The sequence below is a fragment of the Pezoporus occidentalis genome, unplaced genomic scaffold (assembly GCF_034315485.1).
Source record: "Pezoporus occidentalis ecotype Australia unplaced genomic scaffold, CSIRO_AGI_Poc_V1 ctg319, whole genome shotgun sequence".
Classification (NCBI taxonomy): domain Eukaryota; kingdom Metazoa; phylum Chordata; class Aves; order Psittaciformes; family Psittacidae; genus Pezoporus; species Pezoporus occidentalis.
The window spans coordinates 535,831-555,516 of NW_026915147.1; the positions used below are offsets into that span (position 1 = coordinate 535,831).

General features: G+C 40.9%; 1 protein-coding gene across 1 annotated transcript; it reads right to left on the reverse strand.

The window, feature by feature from the left end:
- Positions 1-4,128: 4,128 nt before the first annotated feature.
- Positions 4,129-11,442, reverse strand: FAM174A (family with sequence similarity 174 member A). Its single transcript, XM_062628504.1, has 3 exons — positions 11,064-11,442; positions 8,357-8,491; positions 4,129-4,596 (listed from the first exon to the last, which is right to left on the reverse strand). The coding sequence occupies exons 1-3, from the start codon at positions 11,342-11,344 to the stop codon at positions 4,575-4,577; spliced, it is 438 nt and encodes a 145-aa protein (XP_062484488.1). The 5' UTR covers positions 11,345-11,442; the 3' UTR covers positions 4,129-4,574.
- Positions 11,443-19,686: the final 8,244 nt, after the last annotated feature.

The window sequence follows — 19,686 nt, forward strand, 5'->3', positions numbered from 1 at the left end:
TTTATGGCTGGGCTTAAACCACAACAGTGGTCAAGCATTGCCATATACTGAAATAGGAGATTACATATCATTTAGCATCGTTAAGCACACTTCAAAAAAAAAAAAACAACTTTCAGGGCAACTTCATTGGGGCAGATTGAAAGCCTTTTACATTGTGCAACCAACCACAGAGAGATTAGTGTAGACAGTCCACTCCACATTAGTTCTTTCAGTAAGTTTAAAAAGGGACAGTGATTTTTTGCAAGGATAAGGATAGGTGGGCTAATGTTGCACAAATATTTCCCATTGCTGCCACCTCATAAACAGCATCCACTGTCCTCTCTTTTGGACACTGCAGTTCATGGAAGATGTGAACCAGCTGCTTCATTTAAAGAATGCAATGTCTTACATGCCTACACCATAAGAGTACTAGGAAAGAAATAGAGGCAGCTCTGATTAGACAAGACTGAGGGGGAACACAGTAATCTTGAAATATATGGCAGATCTACAACAGAACAAAGCTTCCTACCATTCACTATAGATTAAGTGTAATAGGCTTAAAATCACTAAGTCTGAGATTTAGACTACAAATCAGGAAAAACAAAAGTAAAAACCAATCTACTAAAAAGGACAGTTAAACTTTGAACTAGATTTCTCAGCCTACCTAAACAATCTTCACATTGGATGTGAAAGAATCATCACAACAATGCTAATATATTTGATCAGTGGGTTTAATATGTATCTTCACAAAACTATGTTTTCTGAGTTTAGAAAGATGAGGGGCCTTTGGACTCAGCACAGAGCACTTGCATTTGGTCTGAATAGAAATCCACCTAGCCATGCATCTTTTCTTGGATAGTGGCCAAAGCAGGTTCAAGAGAGTAAAAACAGTGTGAACATATTGCACTTTCCCTGCATGATATCCAGGTTTTGACAAAAAGCTGTGGGAGAATTAGAATTCGTTCATAAGAAAAGAGTAATTTCTACAATGTACAATCCGGTTGCATGGCTGTTGAACTGACAATTCAAGTTTAAAACATGAAAAATTAAAAGCTTGGGTGAGAACATTTATTGTTTCATCTTCCATCTTTATGGATCAGGTTAGGATTAGGATTAGGGAAGAAGATCAATAAACAAAGTGTCCCTTTGAAATGATGGTTCAAAAAGATCTGTCATTTGGTTTAGAATCATAGAATCATAGAAGTGTAGAATCATAGAATAGTTAGGGTTGGAAAGAACCTTAAGATCATCCAGTTGCAACCCCCCCTGCCATGGGCAGACACCTCACACTAAACCACGACATCCAAGGCTCTGTCCAATCCAGCCTTGAACACCACCAGGGATGGAGCATTCACAACTTACTTAGGCAACCCATTCCAGTGCCTCACCACCCTCACAGTAAAGAACTTCCTTATATCTAATCTAAACTTCCCCTGTTTAAGTTTGAACCTGTTTCCCCTTGTCCTATCACTACAATCCCTACTGAAGAATCCAAATTTTGACCTCAGACTATGCCCTTACCATATACACAATCACAGAATATCTCAAGTTGGGACACATAAGGATCCTTGAGTGCAACTCCCTGCTCCTTGCAGAACTACCAAAAAAAAAAACCATATGACTAAGAGTGTCATCGAGATTTTCCTTGTCTGATGGACTTCATGCTATGACCACTTCCCCAGGGATCCTGTTCCAGTGATCAACCACCTTTTCCTCATTTCCAGTCTGAACTTCCCTTGATGCAGCTTCATTCTATTTCCTTGTGTTCTGTTGCTGGTCACCAGAGAGAGATGAGCACCTCGTCTTCTGCAGCCCCTCTTGAGGAAGACTTAGACTGTGATGAGGTCACCCTCAGCCTTCTTTAAGCTGAACAGACGAAGTGACCTCAGCTGCTTCTTGGAAGTCTTGCCCTTCAGAACCTTCTCCATCTTGGTCTCTGTCTTGGCTCTGGACACTCTTAACAGCTTGAGGTACAAAACTGTACATGATACTTGAGCTGGGCCACACCACTGCAAGATACACGACAAACACTTCCCTCAACCAGCTAGGTATGCAGTGCTTGATGCACTCCCACAGTTGGTCCTTTTGGCTGCCAGGGCACACTGTTGACTCATATTCAAATTGCCATCAACCCAGACTTCCAGATATCTTTCTGCAGGACTGCTCTCCAGCCTCTCATCACCCACTTTGTATGTATAATCAGGATTAGTCCATCCCAGGTGGAGAATTCTGCACTTGCTCTTGCTAAATTTCATCAGTTTGGTGACTGCCCAGCTCTCTGGTCTATCCAGATTTCTCTGTAAGACCTCTCTACCTTCAAGGGAATCCACAGCTCTTCTCAGTCTACTGTCATCAGTGAACTTACTTGTGTATATTTGATTCTTGCATCCAGATCATTTATAAAAACATACATATTGTATATTGTGCAAAGTATATTGTCATAAGCATTCAAAAGGCTTATGCCAAAAGCCTTTTGGCTCATACTCTTCCAATGGAAGAAAGCAGGAAATCACAATCAAGTCTTCATAATTTAAGGACTTTATTTGTATCTTTTAATAAAATTTTAAACTTATCCATGCATCCTGATAATATTAAGAAATCTTCCCATTTTACTGTGTCTTATAATGAAAATGCTTCAAGATGTAAGCTAAACTGTGTGCAAGCCACTTGGAATAGATGAGCAACTATGAACAGAGGAAAATTATGCAAAAGTCTCATCAGAAGATGGCACCGCAGAGATCTGGGTCTGTTCTTCAGGGGTTTAGCAGTTAACAACTTGAAACATCACCACTAGTACCATGAGACAAGAAGCCCGTAGCAAACAGCAGCTATTCTAAAACTATGAAGCAGTCCAGCCACACTGGGTCTTTAAAGACCTGCATCTTTCAGTTGTTCTTTAGATTTGAGTCCTTCCCCAGCTCTTACTGGTCAACAGAAAAAATAAAAATAGCTCCCCCAAAAATATATTAAAAAAACCACCATCAAAAGTCCAAAACTAAATAATAGCTATACCATGATAAATTTCATATTGCAAAAATTGTAAAGGTATCTTTAAAAACCTTTTTTCTTTAAATCTTCCAAGATTTTTCTCCATATCCCATTTCTGTCCCCAGGAATTCAAATTATTGAAAAAATCTAGCCTCTCCCCCAGGTATTTCCCATTAAACTTAGGGTATCTCACATCTTGAAGGAGTTTATTTCAGCAGATCAGCTCCCATTCTTTACTGGCCTATTAACATCTTGACTCCAATTGTTACTAGGGCAAGTGAACAAGCTTCAGTACAGCAAATCAGCTGAGACAGGGTTAAAAAACTATACAGCAGAGCTCCTCCTTGCCCCACCACTATAGAAATAACCTTAAAAAAAAATAAGGTATTCCAATTTTGTTGAATCACCAAAAGGGGACTGAAGAATAAGGAAATATAATGCGTCTTTCCCTGCAGCCAGTAACACATTAACTTTGAGGAAACATAGCCAGCCCAACCAATATTGCTGTATTTATGCCTTGATAACTAGATACATACAGAATTTGCAATACATTTTCAGTCATTTTTATTAACTAGAATTTGAACATTCTGTCTGTATTATTGAGATTCCTGCGGAAATTACAACACATTTTAAAAAAATTAGGTTTCTAGGTCACAATGCTTACTCTATTTGTTTTTATAGCAGTAGCTAAAAAATAAATGTAACTGCTATATGCCAACTACATTCACAGGAGTATTACCACACCTTTCACAGTAACAGCTGCCTCTGATGTCACTTTTTCATTTTAGAGTTACAGCAAATTTAGTATTTGACCTAGTTTAAATAGTGTAAAAGTAAACAAGGCTACCTAAAGGTGCTGTTTCACCATAGGTCTGAATGCTGACACCATGTGGACTACAACCCTAAGGTCAGCAGCAACATCTGTTCATTCAAGTTGAAAATGGATGTCCCAGATTCACTCAACAGTTATAACTGGCAGTCTTAACAGCAAGAAGATGCCGCAGTACTGTGTTTTATAAGATTATATTAATATCCTTAAAATCTACGATGTTGAAGTACTACACTGAAGACTAGGAACACTGGAAACAATTTTTATTTGTTCACTGAAGTTTACATAAAACATATTAATTCAGTTTAAAAAAAGTCTCAATGCAAAAGGCAGTAGTTTGGCTTTTTATTTGTAAAGGATAAAACATCTCCTGAACTAAAAGCAAGTTCTAACAATTCTGGAGGGTCCACAGATGCTATGTTCACTTACAATTTAATATCAGCAAAAAAAAATATGTCAACATTCCAGGTAACTGTAGAAAAAGTGTATACCACACTTATGGCATACAAGATTTGTAACAAGCAAAAAAATACCCTGTTTTAAAAGTAATCTCCCTTCCAAATAGGTTTTCATTTTAGTGCACTCTCCCTCTGTAGGCTTTACATTTAGAATCCTTTATATACAAAAAGGTACAACAAATTGGTACAGTATTTATTGCAACAAATTAAGGATGCTATAATATACACAAATTAAATTAGTCCCCCCAGTTTGCATACCCTCTTGCTTCTTATTCCTTGCATGAAGCAGTCTCCTTCTCTGGCTCTAAGATTAAGCTCTTTCACTGAAAGGCACGTACTTCTCTACAACAGAAGGAACAGATGCATTAATCTGAAATACCCTGTTTCAAGAGGAACTTTAGCCTACATTTTTGAAAATCAAACATTACAAAAACCCCACTGAGATATAACATTGTATTATTAAATTTGCATGTAAAAACTCAGAGTTACCATATGACTTTAAACTGAAGTGCCATAAAACTCCATTGATTTAAACTTCTCAAACAGACAGCTCACTTGCAAAAAAACTGTGTTTTTACCATACTGGATATATTTTTAAGCTTCCAAGGCTCCCCCATTCCTGTTCAAACTTTGGTAACTGTTGATAGCAACCCATAACTAGTAGGCTATCAAAAACTGAGTAAGTGCTTTTCCTTGTGCCTTGCAGTGCAGCAAGTAGTTTGCGTGTAACATGATTTAATGAGAATGACAACGTATATTAGTGTGATATGACTTTCAAAAATAATAGAATAATATACTTCAGTTGACACATAGGTAAAGCTGCATGGTGAGAAACCAAAGGTTAGAATTTAAAACTTTGATATTTAACAGTATGCTATTGAACAAAATGGCTAAAACATCCCATCCAGGTAAGCTGCCCAAACTGAAGAGGCACATAGGCTAGTTACATGGATGATGACAACAGTGAGAGTACACTTAAATGTTACAACCAAGGGCACAGGACTTTTTTTCATATAGCCCTGGAAAAAAACAGCAACAGTGGAAGTAATCATTACATCAGGACACCAGGATAGTAACACCGCTATGCTGATTTCAGGAAAGAAGTCAGTTTCTCTGCCTAGCCTTGGAAAGGGTCAAACAGTCTTACCAGCTAAAAAACAAGCCTATAGGGATTTCTAACATGCACATACTGTGCTGTAGAGTATTACTTTGAAAACAACTTATTTTAGTCAAGAAAAATGAAAGCAGAGTGGATACAATTGCAGTTTATTAACAGGTCACAAAGAAAGAAGGAAAAAACACATCTGTTTTCTATAGAACAATACTTAGTAATTTTTTGTCCATAACAAATGTATATGAACCTACCAGAACATGCAGATTCCTGTAAATGTGTTTAGTTTTTTTTTTTTCCTTCCATTATGAGTTATGAGGGTAAGAAACTTAAACTGAATAAGCTGCTGTTGACTGTAGTTAAGCAAAACTGCAACTTCGATTTACTTAACAAAGGACTAAAATGAAAAACCATTAAAGGCCACTCTTCCTTGTTTCCTAATTAGTAGCTCCAAGTATGACTGCATATTTATGCTACCTTAAGAAAACCAACCAACCATACCTCTAAATTACTGCAAATATCGTGACAAATGTAATGATATCTCCTGAGAGTATATGAGTATCATTATTATCAAGTATCCTCAGTGACTCTTGGATTACTTATGCATTTTGTATTCCCTTTGGTCATTCTTGGTTAAGAAGTGACATGAAGACTGATTACTAAACTTCAGTCCAGATGCAAAAGACTTAGTTGAAACAAGGAGAAAAAAATTAACTGAAAGAAACACATTCCCAATTAAGGATTTAAAAAAAAAAAAAAAAAAGAAAAAAAGCACTCTACATTAATTTCCGAACTTCCCTCCCAGCAATGATGTTGTTTTGTGTTTTGCAATGTTTGGACAGTATTTGATAATGCTGCTGTGTAGAGATTTGTGGAGTGCATCCACATTGTTTAGCACCGTCTTCCTCCTACACAGTGTTTCAAGATAAAAAGGAACTTAAAAAATTTGAGAGCTTCTCCCCATAAAAGACACAGCAAGATCTTAATACATATAAACAGAGTATATCCATGTTATTGACTAAACATAACTGAAGTCTCTATTTTCTGAAGCTTCTAACATGATGACTTTGATAACTTAACAACTTACTATGCTTTCTGAGCTATCCTGAAACAATAATAACATCTTCTTTCTTTATTATCAATAGTTATTCTCCTCTAAAGGTATTACTTCTTATCTGCTTAGTCAGTTCTCTTCAGCAAGTTAACAGAAACGTGTTGAAATCAGGTTTGGTTAGATCACTCAGTTACACCAATATAATTACTTTTCTTGCAGTTTGACTGAGAGGTTGACATTATCATCTCTTCTGTGAGAAACATAAAATTTTAGGTCATCTTGGAGCCCTATGAATAAAGGTCTGCCTATACCACAAGTTACATCACTCTATGTATTTACTCCAGACTATGTCATCTTCAAGCACTACAAGTCACATCACTCTCCAGTTTTTCTGGGCTATGTGGACTTGGATCAGAACATCAGGTATTGCTTTTTCAACCAAATCTGATCTTCTTAAAATCAAATACTACTCATCTAGCAGTTCTTTCACCAACAAGATACCACAGTGAGTGAAGAATTGTATTAAATGAATACCTGATGTATCTTACAATACCTATGCCATCAGGTAAATAAAACACTAATACTGTATTCAAACTGTTTGTATTATATATCATTCAAAAGACTATTTCTGAAACAGCCTGGATCAATAATCTACCTTCAAACTACCTGGTGCAGCTGAACTAAACAATGATTTACCATAGCACTTCAATTTGAAGAGAAGATGAGTATTTGGAATTTAGGACAGGGTAGAGGGGTTTTCTGTGGGGCTTTTTGTTTTGCTGGTTGGTTTTTTTTCAAAACACAGCACTAACAATGTGATTTTTTTTTTTGGTCATCATAGTTAAGGGCAAGTGCTGCTGTCTATGGTTATGAAGAGTTTGCTTTAATGCAAGTTAATTTCTTAATCATAGTAATTTCTACCACATAACCATAGAAAGTGCAGTGGCAAAAAAGATTTATCTTTGGACATAATTTGAAAAAATACATACTGGGAGCAGAGACAGGGCAATCCATTAAACAATCATTTCAACGAATTTCCAATATAAACTTTGAAAGGGAATGAATAGAATATGCTTTACCTGATTGAATAACCACAAGAGAAATATATAGGGTCCTTGGTACAGCCCTATTTAGACTTTAGAAGTTCTCAGGCTCATCTCTTAAGCCAGGCAATCAACAGGCATATATATACACCGCAACATCACTCTAGCATGTTTGTATGGCAAAAAATAAAAAAAAACACTTCATCTTAAGTATACTTCCTTTTCTTACTGTTTTCACTTTTGTTTCACCCTTCTACATTCTCTCAGGGACAATAATTAAATATCCAAGAATGAAATAAATGAAATATGTAAAGCAGGTAAGAAAGTTATGGAGTACTTTGGGAACTCCACTACTAAGACTCCAATTGCAAAGTGGATTTATAACAGTTAGAAGTCCTATGCATATTAGAATGTTCTACAATAACATACCTGAATTTATTTTTTTTTTCAGTTATAGTGTTTAGAAATGCACAGAACAAAAAACAAAACAAAACATTAGAAATCCACCCTCTGAAAACCTCTGATACTATTTTAGTGAACTTTCCCTCTAGGGTTTTCACTGCTTCTATTTTAAGGTATGCAAATAAAGAAAAAAAAAAAAGAGAAAGGTAAAAGCTAGTTGCTGACTTCAACACAAGCTTCAGTCACGAGACCGTATTTGTAACAAAAATATCCCACCTTCCCCTCCATTTCTCTGGAACTCACATGCTGAAGACAAATGGTGTTTATCTTCTTGTCCACTAAATTCCTATCCATTTAAAATTCAAGTGATCTTGACATCCCTTCTCCAACTACATGCATATGAGACACAGTAGCGAGCTTTCTCAGTGAAACTGCTTATCATCCATACTCCACCACTGTTGCTAGAAGTAACTTTGACTTCTATATACAAACCTTCGAGGATGACTGGCATCAAATAGTGTTGTATCATCATCATCATCATCTTGCTCTAATGGGGTCAGCTCCATGTTTTCTGTGTTTGTATCCAAAACGCCATACCTTCGGGTTTTTCTGCTTCGCCTTCTGATCCTGAAATGTATTTTAAAACACTTAAGTTCTATAAATTCTTCTCTACTTTCTATTCCCACAATGTATGAAAACTATCCCTTAAAATATAATGATATTGATACTTGTCATAAATTTCTAGAAAAACATAGTATATGTAAAGTGTACACATTTAGGTGTAAGAAATTCAGAGATCAAACAATTCTAAGTGCCAAGAGCTAACTTGAAATATTTAAGGCCAGTATGTTATTTGTAGTTTTGAGTAGAATTACTGTAGTGGATATAAAAAGCCTAAACAAGCACTTCATAGCTAAATGCAAGAGCCAGTGAAAAATGGCCATTTAAAAGTATGCAAAAGCATACTTTTAGCAGAGTCTACAATAAGCAGCTGGCTCTAGGACAAAAGCACTCCCAGATATTCTAGACGAGAAATTAATCTGAACACAAAATAAGAAATGAAGGCAAGGAAGTTCATGCTGTTTATATATTCAAAATTCCTGTTATCTCATGATATACTTTACTTTTTTACTTAATGGTGTAAAAAGGAAAGTGAGTCTCTACTTTGAGTTGAGAATAACCTAAGACAGTCACAGCAAATGTCCAGATTGCCGGTAATGAAAAAAAAAAAAAAAAATCTTATCAGAAGGCTGGCACAAATTTCTAGGTTCAAATGAATGCTGCTCAAAAGGGGATAAAAGAAATTGTAATGTGAAAACTTTCTCTATATAGAGATTAGACAAAAGACTAAGGATAAAAGAATAATGGAGATGCTTATGCAACATACATGGACATGGACAGTGGGATCGAGTGAGCCCTCACCAAGTTTGCTGATGACACCGAGCTGTGTGATGCAGTTGGCACACTTGAAGGAAGGGATGGGATGAGATTGGATGATATCCAGAGGGAGCACATGTGAGAAGTAGGCCAATGCCAACTTCATGAAATTCAACAAGGCCAAGGGCAAAGTCCTACAGCTGGGCCAGGGCAATCGCAGGCAGAGCTACAGGTTGAGAAGAGATTCAGTGCAGCCCTGTGGAGAAGGACTTGGGGATGCTGGGTGACGAGAAACTAAACATGATACAGCTTCAGTGTGCAGTTGCAGACAGATACCACCCATGTCCTGGCCTGCATCAAAAGGTGCGTGACCAGCAGGTTGAAGGAGGTGATCCTGCTCATCCACTTTGCTCTCATGAGACCCCACTTGGAGTATTGGAATTCTGGTGTCCTGTTGTGGTTTAAGCCCAGCCAGTAACTCAGCACCATGCAGCCACCCACTCACTCCTCTTTCTTCCTCCCCTGCTCCTGAAGGGATGCAGAAGAGAACCCCTCCTCACTTGGCAGAGCATGAGACTGAAAAAGTCTTGATCGTAATAAGCATTACTTAGCAACAACTAAAAACCTTAGTGTGCTACCAGCATTGTTCACAGGCTGAAGTTGAAAACACAGCACTGCATCAGCTACTAAGGAGAAAAATAACTGTTACAGCTGAACCCAGGACATGGGGTGCCCATGGGGCACCTCCCATATGAAGACAGGCTGAGAAAGTTGCGGCTATTCAGCCAGCAGAAAAGATGCTGAGTGGAGACCTCTTAGCATCTTAGGTAGTAGATGAGAATTTCCTTCTCCAGTTCCTGCAATGAACTTTCCGTAATACTACTCAGAACTCCAAATCTTAGGAGGTACAGGAACACTGAGAAGTGCTCTTGTCCACTTTCACTTGCTTATGTCTTTTCCTTTAAGATACAGTATCATCAAAATATGGATTCTAAGAAAAATAAAGATCTAAGCCTGCTCAAGAACTACAGAGCAATTGGGATATCCTGGCTTACTTGGACTGCATGTCTTAATAAGTGTCCACACAGACCACTGTCTCTCAACTATCTTTCTGGAATACATGACAAAGGTACTGAACATACACCAGTGTATCTAACTACAATGAAAAGTACAGAGAAAACTTGCTGCACACTGAATGTGCTTTATGCATCATCACAAACTGGGGCTCACCCAGAGGAGTTCACAGTTTGAGCATGACAGCAAGTAAAACTCCAAGAACAACAAAATACTGTGACAGACACTGCAATTAACTTAAAAATCATGTTGAGTTATGCAGTCAGTAGTTTCTATGAGAAATATAAAGGCAGATGACTGATAGCCCATGCTTTTTAAGGGACCTTTCCTTAAGACGTGAAATGGAGAAGTTAAACAGTAAGCAGAAAAGAAATATGTTTACTGACAAAAAGAAGAGAGGAAAAATAACCCAGAGAATGTAAGTTCAGGATGTCAGTGGTGACATGTCCCCTTGAAGAGAGCATGGGGGAGCCAGACAAGGCCCGACAATGTGACCGTTCCAACAGAAGAACCAGACTGAGTGCCTTTCCCCCGGCATTACCCAGACACCTCACCCGGCGGCGCTGCCCGCAGCAGCGGAGCCAGACCCAGCTCATCGGCCCCCATGCGGGAGCCGAGGGGACCCCTGACGCCAATACCGCCGGCCGGGCCCGGCCCCTCAGCGGCCCGGCGGGGACAGCAGCACCTGCCCTGCCCGCCCGCCCGCTCCCCGCAGCACCGATGGAGCCGGCGCGGCCCCCTCCCTCACCGCACGGTCCGGATTACGAAGTAGACGATGAGGGCGGCGCTGGCCAGCACCAGCACGGACAGCGCGCGCTGGGTCATCGGCTGGCCCTGCTCGGGCGGCGCCGACACCTCGGCCAAGCGACTGCTGCTGCTGCTTCGTGTGGCGGCCCCGCCGGCCACGTCGGTGGGGAGCGGGGAGGCGATGTTGGCACTCCGGCGGTGAAGGGCCGCCGCCGCAGCCTCCCCGCAGGGGGCGGCTAGCAGCAGCCCCGCCAGCAGCCAGGGCAGCGGCGGCGGCCACATGTCGGCCTCTGCTCCTCCCGGCGCAGATCTCCACCACCGCACCCCGCCGCCCGCCGCGGCCTTAGCGCTGCCGGGCCCTGCCGTTGTCTGGCCGCCGGAAGCGGAAGCGCTGCTCGCCGGGCGCCCGCCGCTGCCATGGGAGCGCCTGGAGACCTGGAGTGGCTGTCGGTGCTGCTGGTTAAGGGCAGTTAAGCAGAAGGAGGGCTTGGAAAATATTAGTGCTTGAAGGCTGAGACTACAGTTTTGTTTCAGCTGAGGCCAAATGGTGGAAAGATCAAAGAGTCAGTAGGGTTGGAAAGGACCTCTGGAGATCATCCAGCCCACCCTCTTGCCAATGCAGAGCAACCTGGAGCAGGTCACACAGGAACATGTCCAGAGAGGGCGATTCCACAGCCCCACCCTGGGAGCCTGTTCCAGTGCTCTGCCACCCTCAACGTAAAGAAGTTCTTCCTCTCTCAGTATAATTTGTTGAGGTGAAACTTGTGTTTTAGTTTGTTGCCATTGCTCCTTGTCCTGTCTGGGCACCACTGGAAAGAGCCTGGCCCCATCCTACTGGCACCTGCCTTTGAGATATATATATGCATTAGATATGTGCCCTCATTCTCTCTTCTCTAGACTAAACAGGCCCAGCTCCCACAATCACTTCTCAGAGATACTCCAGGACCCTGATCATCCTTGTGGCCTCCACTGCACCCTCTCCAATAGCTCTTTGTCTTGTACTGAGGAGCCCAGAACTGGACACAATTCTCCAGATGTGGCCTCACCAGGGTCTAGCAGAGGGGGAGGATCACCTCCCTTGACCTGCTGGCCATGCTCTTCCTGAGGCACCCCATGACACTCTTGACCCTCCTGGTCACAAGGGCAGACTGCAGGCTCATGGTCAACTTGTCACCAATACTCCCAGGTCCTCTCAGCTGAACTGCTCCCTAGGAGTCAGCCCCAGCTTGTACTGGCACTCGGGGAAAGTGGTTGTGTCTCAGCAGACAACCAAAGGTCATGGAGTAGTCAATGCGTTTTGAAGCTGGTGAGCATTCATGGACATGTAAGACAGGTTAACACTTTGTACAAAGCCTGACATAGTGATTATTATGTTAGTGTCACATACTTTCCTTAAATAAAACGCTGTTCTGGTAGGATAGCCCTTTAACCATTAAAGTCAGTTGTTAATTTTCTTTGGCTTCTATTTTATGAACAGTAAACTACAGTGAGGCTTTCAGGGGTCAGTTGTGCTTAGAGAACATCTATGCACACTGACTGTCAGTTCTTTTTCATTTGTCGTGGTGTAAAAGGAAATGGATAAAAAAGCCAAGGTAGCAAAGAAGCCTTGTGAGTTACATCAGAGTGATTTGTGTCAGCAACTCAGGCGTCCTAGTGATGATTGCACTTTGTGTGGAGATGGAATCCCTTGTGATCATTGTGCTGTGTGCAAAGGGTATGATAAGTGTCCTTGTCAATACCACAGTGAGGAGGAAGAAGAAACAAGGGAATAATTCCCCTGGGTCAGCCGCAATATTGTGGAAAGAAATGTTTTGTTCATTGTTTAAATTGCATGAATGTTCTTAGAAAAGGGGGGAGTTAGGTAACTTAGAGATATGTCCTGTTACAGAACGTTGTAAAATCTGTGCGCCGAACAAATAAACGCATAAGGAGTGGAATTTATGGGGGCTAAGATGGTGGTCAGACTTGTGATAGACATAATAGTTCTTCACCTGGAGACAAGACCCCAGCAACAGGTGGAGAAGCCTGGGAAAAGAAGACAATAGGATTGGCTGAAACCCAAGACAAAAAAGTACAAGAGACTATCCCCAGAAGTTCCCCTCATGCTTCTTGGGCAGAGTGGAGACTCCCCGGTGCACTGCGCGCTGCTTGCTTATTGTCTCTCGATATTAATTATAATAAAAATCAATTAAAACAGGTTGGCAATATTAGGGTGTTATAACAGCCTTGTACAGTAATATTTCTGCCATTGAAGTAATGGGTAACAACCAGATTTTGTGTATGAGCAGACCTGTTTTGATATCACAGAGCCCTTTAATTTTTCTGTTTATCAATCATACTGGATCATGTAAAATCACATATGGATAATTTCAACGGTGAAAATACACTATTAACAAGTTAATTGTTAGTTAACTTGGAAAACAAGGTCTTATGTCACACAAACAGGACAGAATTTGGAAAGGGTGAAACTGTTTTGTATAACGTGCCCTTTTAACTATCATTTCTATGTCTTCCCTTTGAAGAAACATTGTCCTTTTAATGAAAATATTGTTTCAGATACTTTGAACAGCAGTTTTTGTAGAAAGTGCTGTAGGAAGCATGTGAATAAGCTTTCTTGATCGCTTTTTCCGTCATTAATAACCTCTATAGAACTTGACTGATTGAGGTCTTCACCCCTGCAGTTTCTATCAGGCTTCTTCCCCATGAATTCCCTTGGGGTGTGTTTCTTCCTGACAAGTCCAAGTGTTTGGCTTCCAGCACAGTGGCTTATGACTGAAGAACACATTACATTCAAAAGTCAAGGTGGAATGCTTTTAGAAGGTCAGTCACTGATGATAAACTGACCTAAAGAATTGTCAGTGGTGCATGGGTTGTCTAAGATATAACAATGCTCAGGGGAATGTGGTGATTTGTCTCTTGGCAAACTGTATGTCAGATGTGTGTTGGGGGAGGCGGGCATCATTCCATTCCAACACACCCAGTCAGTTGCCAGAACCTATAATAAATGCTCAGAGCAATGTAGAGATATCCCAGCCACTCCAGCCAATGAGCCAGCTTCAGTTGGAGCTCAGCTCAGATGCCTCTATACAAATGCCCATAGCATGGGGAACAAACAAGAGGAATTAGAGATGTGTGCACGTCTATGGGGGTATGATATAATAGGCATCACAGAAACATGGTGGGATGGCTCCTATGACTGGAGTGTTGGAATGGAAGGTTACAGGCTTTTTAGAGAAGACAGGTCTGGCAGGCGGGGAGGGGGAGTTGCCCTTTATGTTAGGGATAGGCTGGAGAGTATGGAACTCTGTCTGGGGACAGGTGAGCAGTCCACAGAGAGTTTGTGGGTCAGGGTTAAAGGGAATATAGCTATGGGAGACGTTACTGTGGGGATCTGTTACAGACCACCTGATCAAGGAGAACTTACGGATGAAGCACTCTATAGACAGATAGGAAAAGCCTCACACTCGCAGGCCCTTGTTCTCACGGGGGATTTAACCACCCTGACATCTGTTGGAAGGATGGTACGGCCCGGCACAAGCAATCCAGGAGGTTCCTCAATTGTGTAGAAGACGACTTTCTTCTGCAAGTAACAGAGGAACCGACAAGGAGAGGTGCCATGCTTGACCTTGTGCTCACCAACAGGGAAAGCCTCGTTGGAAATGTGACTCTCCAGGGCAGCCTTGGATGCAGTGATCATGAGATGCTCGAATTTGAGATCCTCGGGACAGTGAGAAGAGCATGCAGCAAGCTCACTGCCCTGGACTTCAAAAGAGCAGACTTTGGCCTCTTCAGGAACCTACTCAGTAAGGTTCCATGTGATACAGCCCTAGAGGGCAGGGGGGCCCAAGACTCTTGGTTGATATTCAAGGATCACCTGCTACAGGCTCAGGAGTGTTGCATCCCAACCAGAAGGAAGTGCAGCAGGAGGGCCAGGAGACCTCCTTGGATGGATAAGGAGCTCCTGAGGAAAATTCAAATGAAGAAAGAGGCTTATAATAACTGGAAGCAAGGACAGGTGGCCTGGGAAGAGTACAGGGATGTTGTCCAGGAAGCTAGGGACCAGGTTAGGAAAGCTAAGGTCCAGTTAGAGTTAAACTTAGCTGGAGGTATTAAAGATAACAGGAAGGGATTCTACAAGTACATAGCAAATAAAAAGCAGAATAGGGAGAATGTAGGCCCCCTCAGGAAGCTCTCGGGAGAACCGGCTACACAGGATTTGGAGAAGGCTGAGGTTCTGAATGACTTCTTTGCCTCGGTCTTCACTGCCAAAGGCTCTGACCACACCACCCAAGTCTTGGAAGGCAGATGCAGGGACTGTGAGAATGAAGACCTTGTGCCCACTGTAGGAGAGGAACTGGTTTGAGACCATCTTAAAAATCTGAATGTGCACAAGTCCGTGGGTCCTGATGAGATCCATCCACGGCTCCTGAAGGAGCTGACGAATGAAGTTGCTAAGACACTGGCCGTCATATTTGAGAAATCATGGCAGTCTGGAAAAAGGGAAATATAACCCCCATTTTCAAGAAGGGGAAAATGGATGAGACAGGGAATTACAGACCAGTCAGTCTCACCTCTGTGCCAGGCAAAATCTAGGAGCAGATTCTCCTGGAAGGCATGCTAAGGCACATGAAAATCAACAAGGTGCTTGGTGATAGCCAGCATGGCTTCACTAAGGGGAAATCCTGCCTGACCAGTGTGGTGGCCTTCTATGATGGGGCTACAGAACTGATGGACAGGGGTAGAGCAGTTGATGTCATCTACCTGGACTTGTGTAAAGCGTTCGACACTGTCCCACAAGACATCCTTGTCTCAAAATTGGAGCGACATCAATTTGATGGACGGACCACTCGGTGGATAAAGACCTGGCTGGATGGCCGCACTCAAAGAGTTGCCGTCAATGGCTCAGTGTCCAGCCGGAGACCAGTAATGAGTGGCATCCCTCAGGGATCGGTGTTGGGACTGATCTTGTTTAACATCTTCGTTGGTGACATGGACAGTGGGATTGAGTGCACCCTCAGCAAGTTTGCTGATGACACCAAGCTGTGTGGTTCGGTTGATACCCTGGAGGGAAGGAATGCCATCCAGAGGGACCTTGACACGCTTGTGAGGTGGGCCGATGCCAACCTCATGAAGGTTAACCATGCCAAGTGCAAGGTCCTACACCTGGGTCGGAGCAATCCCAGGCACAGCTACAGGCTGGGCAGAGAAGAGATTCAGAGCAGCCCTGCGGAGAAGGACTTGGGGGTGTTGGTTGATGAGAAAATGAACATGGGCCGGCTTCAGTGTGTGCTTGCAGCCCAGAAAGCCAACAGTATCCTGGGCTGCATCAAAAGGAACGTGACCAGCAGGTCAAAGGAGGTGATCCTGCCCCTCTACTCTGCTCTTGTGAGACCTCACCTGGAGTATTGTGTGCAGTTCTGGTGTTCTCAACATTAAGAGGACATGGAACTGTTGGAAGAAGTCCAGAGGAGAGCCACGAGGATGATCAGGGGCCTGGAGCACCTCCCATATGAAGATTGGCTGAGGAAGTTGGGGCTGTTCAGCCTGGAGAAGAGAAGGATGCGTGGAGACCTCATAGCAGCCTTCCAGTATCTGAAGTATCTATAGGGATGCTGGAGAGGGACTCTTCATTAGAGACTGTAGTGATAGGACAAGGGGTAACCGGTTAAAAGTTAAACAGGGGAAGCTTAGGTTGGGTATAAGAAGGAAATTCTTTCCTGTTAGGGTGGTGAGGCGCTGGAATGGGTTGCCCAGGGAGGTTGTGAATGCTCCACCCCTGGCAGTGTTCAAGACCAGGTTGGACGAGGCCTTGGGTGATATGATTTAGCGTAAGGTGTCTCTGCCCATTGTAGGGGGGGTGGAACTAGATGATCTTAAGGTCCTTTCCAACCCTGACCATTCTAAGAGTCTATAAAATATGAGGGAAGAATTATCTTGGTCAGTAGAGATGGCTTAATGTTCTAACTTTTTTAATGTCCATATTTGCAAAACTATGCTTATTAAAACTAATGGTTTCAGTGCTGTATGGGCAGGGAGAGTTGCTTTTTGAAGTTTTTCTACAATAAAAAGCTAGTGCTTTTATTTCAGCAAGGTAAAATAATCTCTGCACTTTCAGAATAAAAAAAATAGTCCAGCATTTATGTTATTTATTTTAAAAGAAATAATTATTGATGTCTTTGTAGACTTCTTTGGGGTTTTTAATCACTGAAATACATAGGTTTTTTTCTTTAGTATTTAGGTCAACTATAAATAAACTTCAAGTTTGTATGCAAAAATGTTCTTTGAGAGTGCTATAAAATAGTTCTTCAATGAAACATGACATAACTTTTAACCTGCATGTGGAAATTGATTTGACAATTATAGTTAAGGGTTTTTTAAGTTAGTTGCCTGTTAGCAATTGTTGTATAATTTATTGCTTGTAGCCAAAGACAGGAAAGAGAATTAAAAACAAGTGGTAACATTCTGTGGTCATCCTGGTATACAGCAGCTTTTAAAAGAGGTGTCCTAGGTTTATTTTTCTCTATTGTGTGTAAACTTGTAACTTTTCTTACTTATGAAAGAAATAAAGAACTTTCATGTCTTTTCACCCAGAAGGTGAAAAAACTTGAGTGCCAGTGAAAAACACTGACACTCCTAAATTGCCTAAATTAATAGGCATAAATAAATAGGCACAAATTAATAGGCATAAATTAATAGGCATAAATTAATGGAGAAATTAATGGAGCTTACTTGACTTTTACCTTTTAGCAAAACAAAACTCGGCAACTTTTTTATTTTTTTTTTTTTCAGTTCCTTCAAATAGGCCTTGTGGATTAATTGAAAGAGCAGAGAAATTACTTTGCAAGATTATGTGAGTGTCAAGGATGTCTGGAAGGAGGCCTTTTCATCAGGAAATGAAATGGTAATCGGGAGAAAGATACTTAGGAGCTCTGTATATTCTTCCTCTTTTCTTCTCTTGATAGTTCAACTAAAATGTCATTATGAGTTTTCTGATAACTTGTGGCAACAATGGGCAAATCTATTTCAGCTCTCAGCCCTATCCGCCTGTTGATGTCATCCTTTGTGAAGTCCTTGTGGGATGACTTTCAGGTGATCTTGAGACATGAAACCAGAACTTACTGTGCTTCTCTGCTCAGATAGAGTGCTACAGCTGGGTCCTCTGCCCCTATAAACTGTATTAAGTTCTTAAGCCTGAATAGCACTGTCTAATTCAATAGGTGTCCAAACCACATTCTAATCACTATTATTTATGCTAACTCAGGACATCATTGTCCAAATATATGTATATTTACCCTTGCATAGATCAGAAATCTTTTCAAGCAATCAATTAAAAAAAGCCCAGTGGTTAATCTATCTCTTTTCTTTTAAAGATTCATTTCCCAGTGATACTCAAACCAAGTAACTACTGTTGCAGAGGATTGCAGAAGAATATACTCTGCAAAGGCGTTACATTTTGTACAGATACGTATATATATAAAAAAAATAAGAAAAAGAAAGGAAAAGTGCATTTCAGGTTTATGTAGTGTTAGCTGGAGATTGGTCTCTGACTGCTTTTTAGAATGCTGCTGAGTGCCTCTTTAGGTAGACGCCTTTAAAAATATAGCTGTTTAGGTCTACATCGTTATTTTAAATGTCTTCAGTAGCTCTGGACCAAACTATTTCAGCTATTGCATGTAAAGAAAGCTTTGTGAAAAAGATAGTATGATTTCCTGTATAAAAGTAGTATCGAGAATCTGAAGGTAAGCAATCATTCCAAAGTTTGAGAAAACAGTGTCTAAAGCATGTTTTGAATGGTATTCTGGTGGTATATGCAGACATACATGAGGAGATATAGGATGGCTCTTCCTGTATGTGTGCAATTACAGGGCCAGAAACTACTGTGTCTGGTAGCACTGAACTGCACAATTCTGTGGTGTTCTTATCATTGTATTTCTGCAGAAATCATCATTAAAATAATTGATTATATTTCTGTGTAAGCTTTAGATGAAATGTCTTGAAGGGTTGGAGGAATCTCATTGTCTTTAATATTATATTTTCATGTTTGTTTATTACCTATTGTCGTTATAATGTCAAAAGGCTCTGGTAGTGCCAGGATCAATTTCTTGTGTTTAAGAACATGAAGTATTTTTATTGTAAATCATAAACCTATGCTTAGGAATATATCACATAAGTTTAAATTCTTTTTGGAATAGAATAATAGTATAATACTTAGTAATAAAACCACAGCATTTTATGCACTCTGTATTTTGATTTCTTATTTTAAGCAGGAGAATAAGAGTTAACAATAAATGTTGCTTTTTAATAGTGCTTTTGTAAAATTGGGTTGCCAGATACTATCTGCTTTTAGTATAACGGCAAATTACTGAAGGTAGGCAAGATACTTTAATTTGTTTCAAAGAAGAAATCAGTTTATATATGGCTATAAAAAAATTCAGTTGTTTGTAGCAGCGGTAAATTGGTATAAGGATTTTAAAATTAGTTCTTATTACTGGTCTGAACAAATGTTTCTGTGGAAGGTTTACATCTGCATCAGTGTCTTCCAGTGTTCTAGTGAACTGGGTTTTTCTTTCATTGCTATCAAGTTTATCTTTAGATCCAGCAGCTTCCAGCAGAATCTAGGCTGT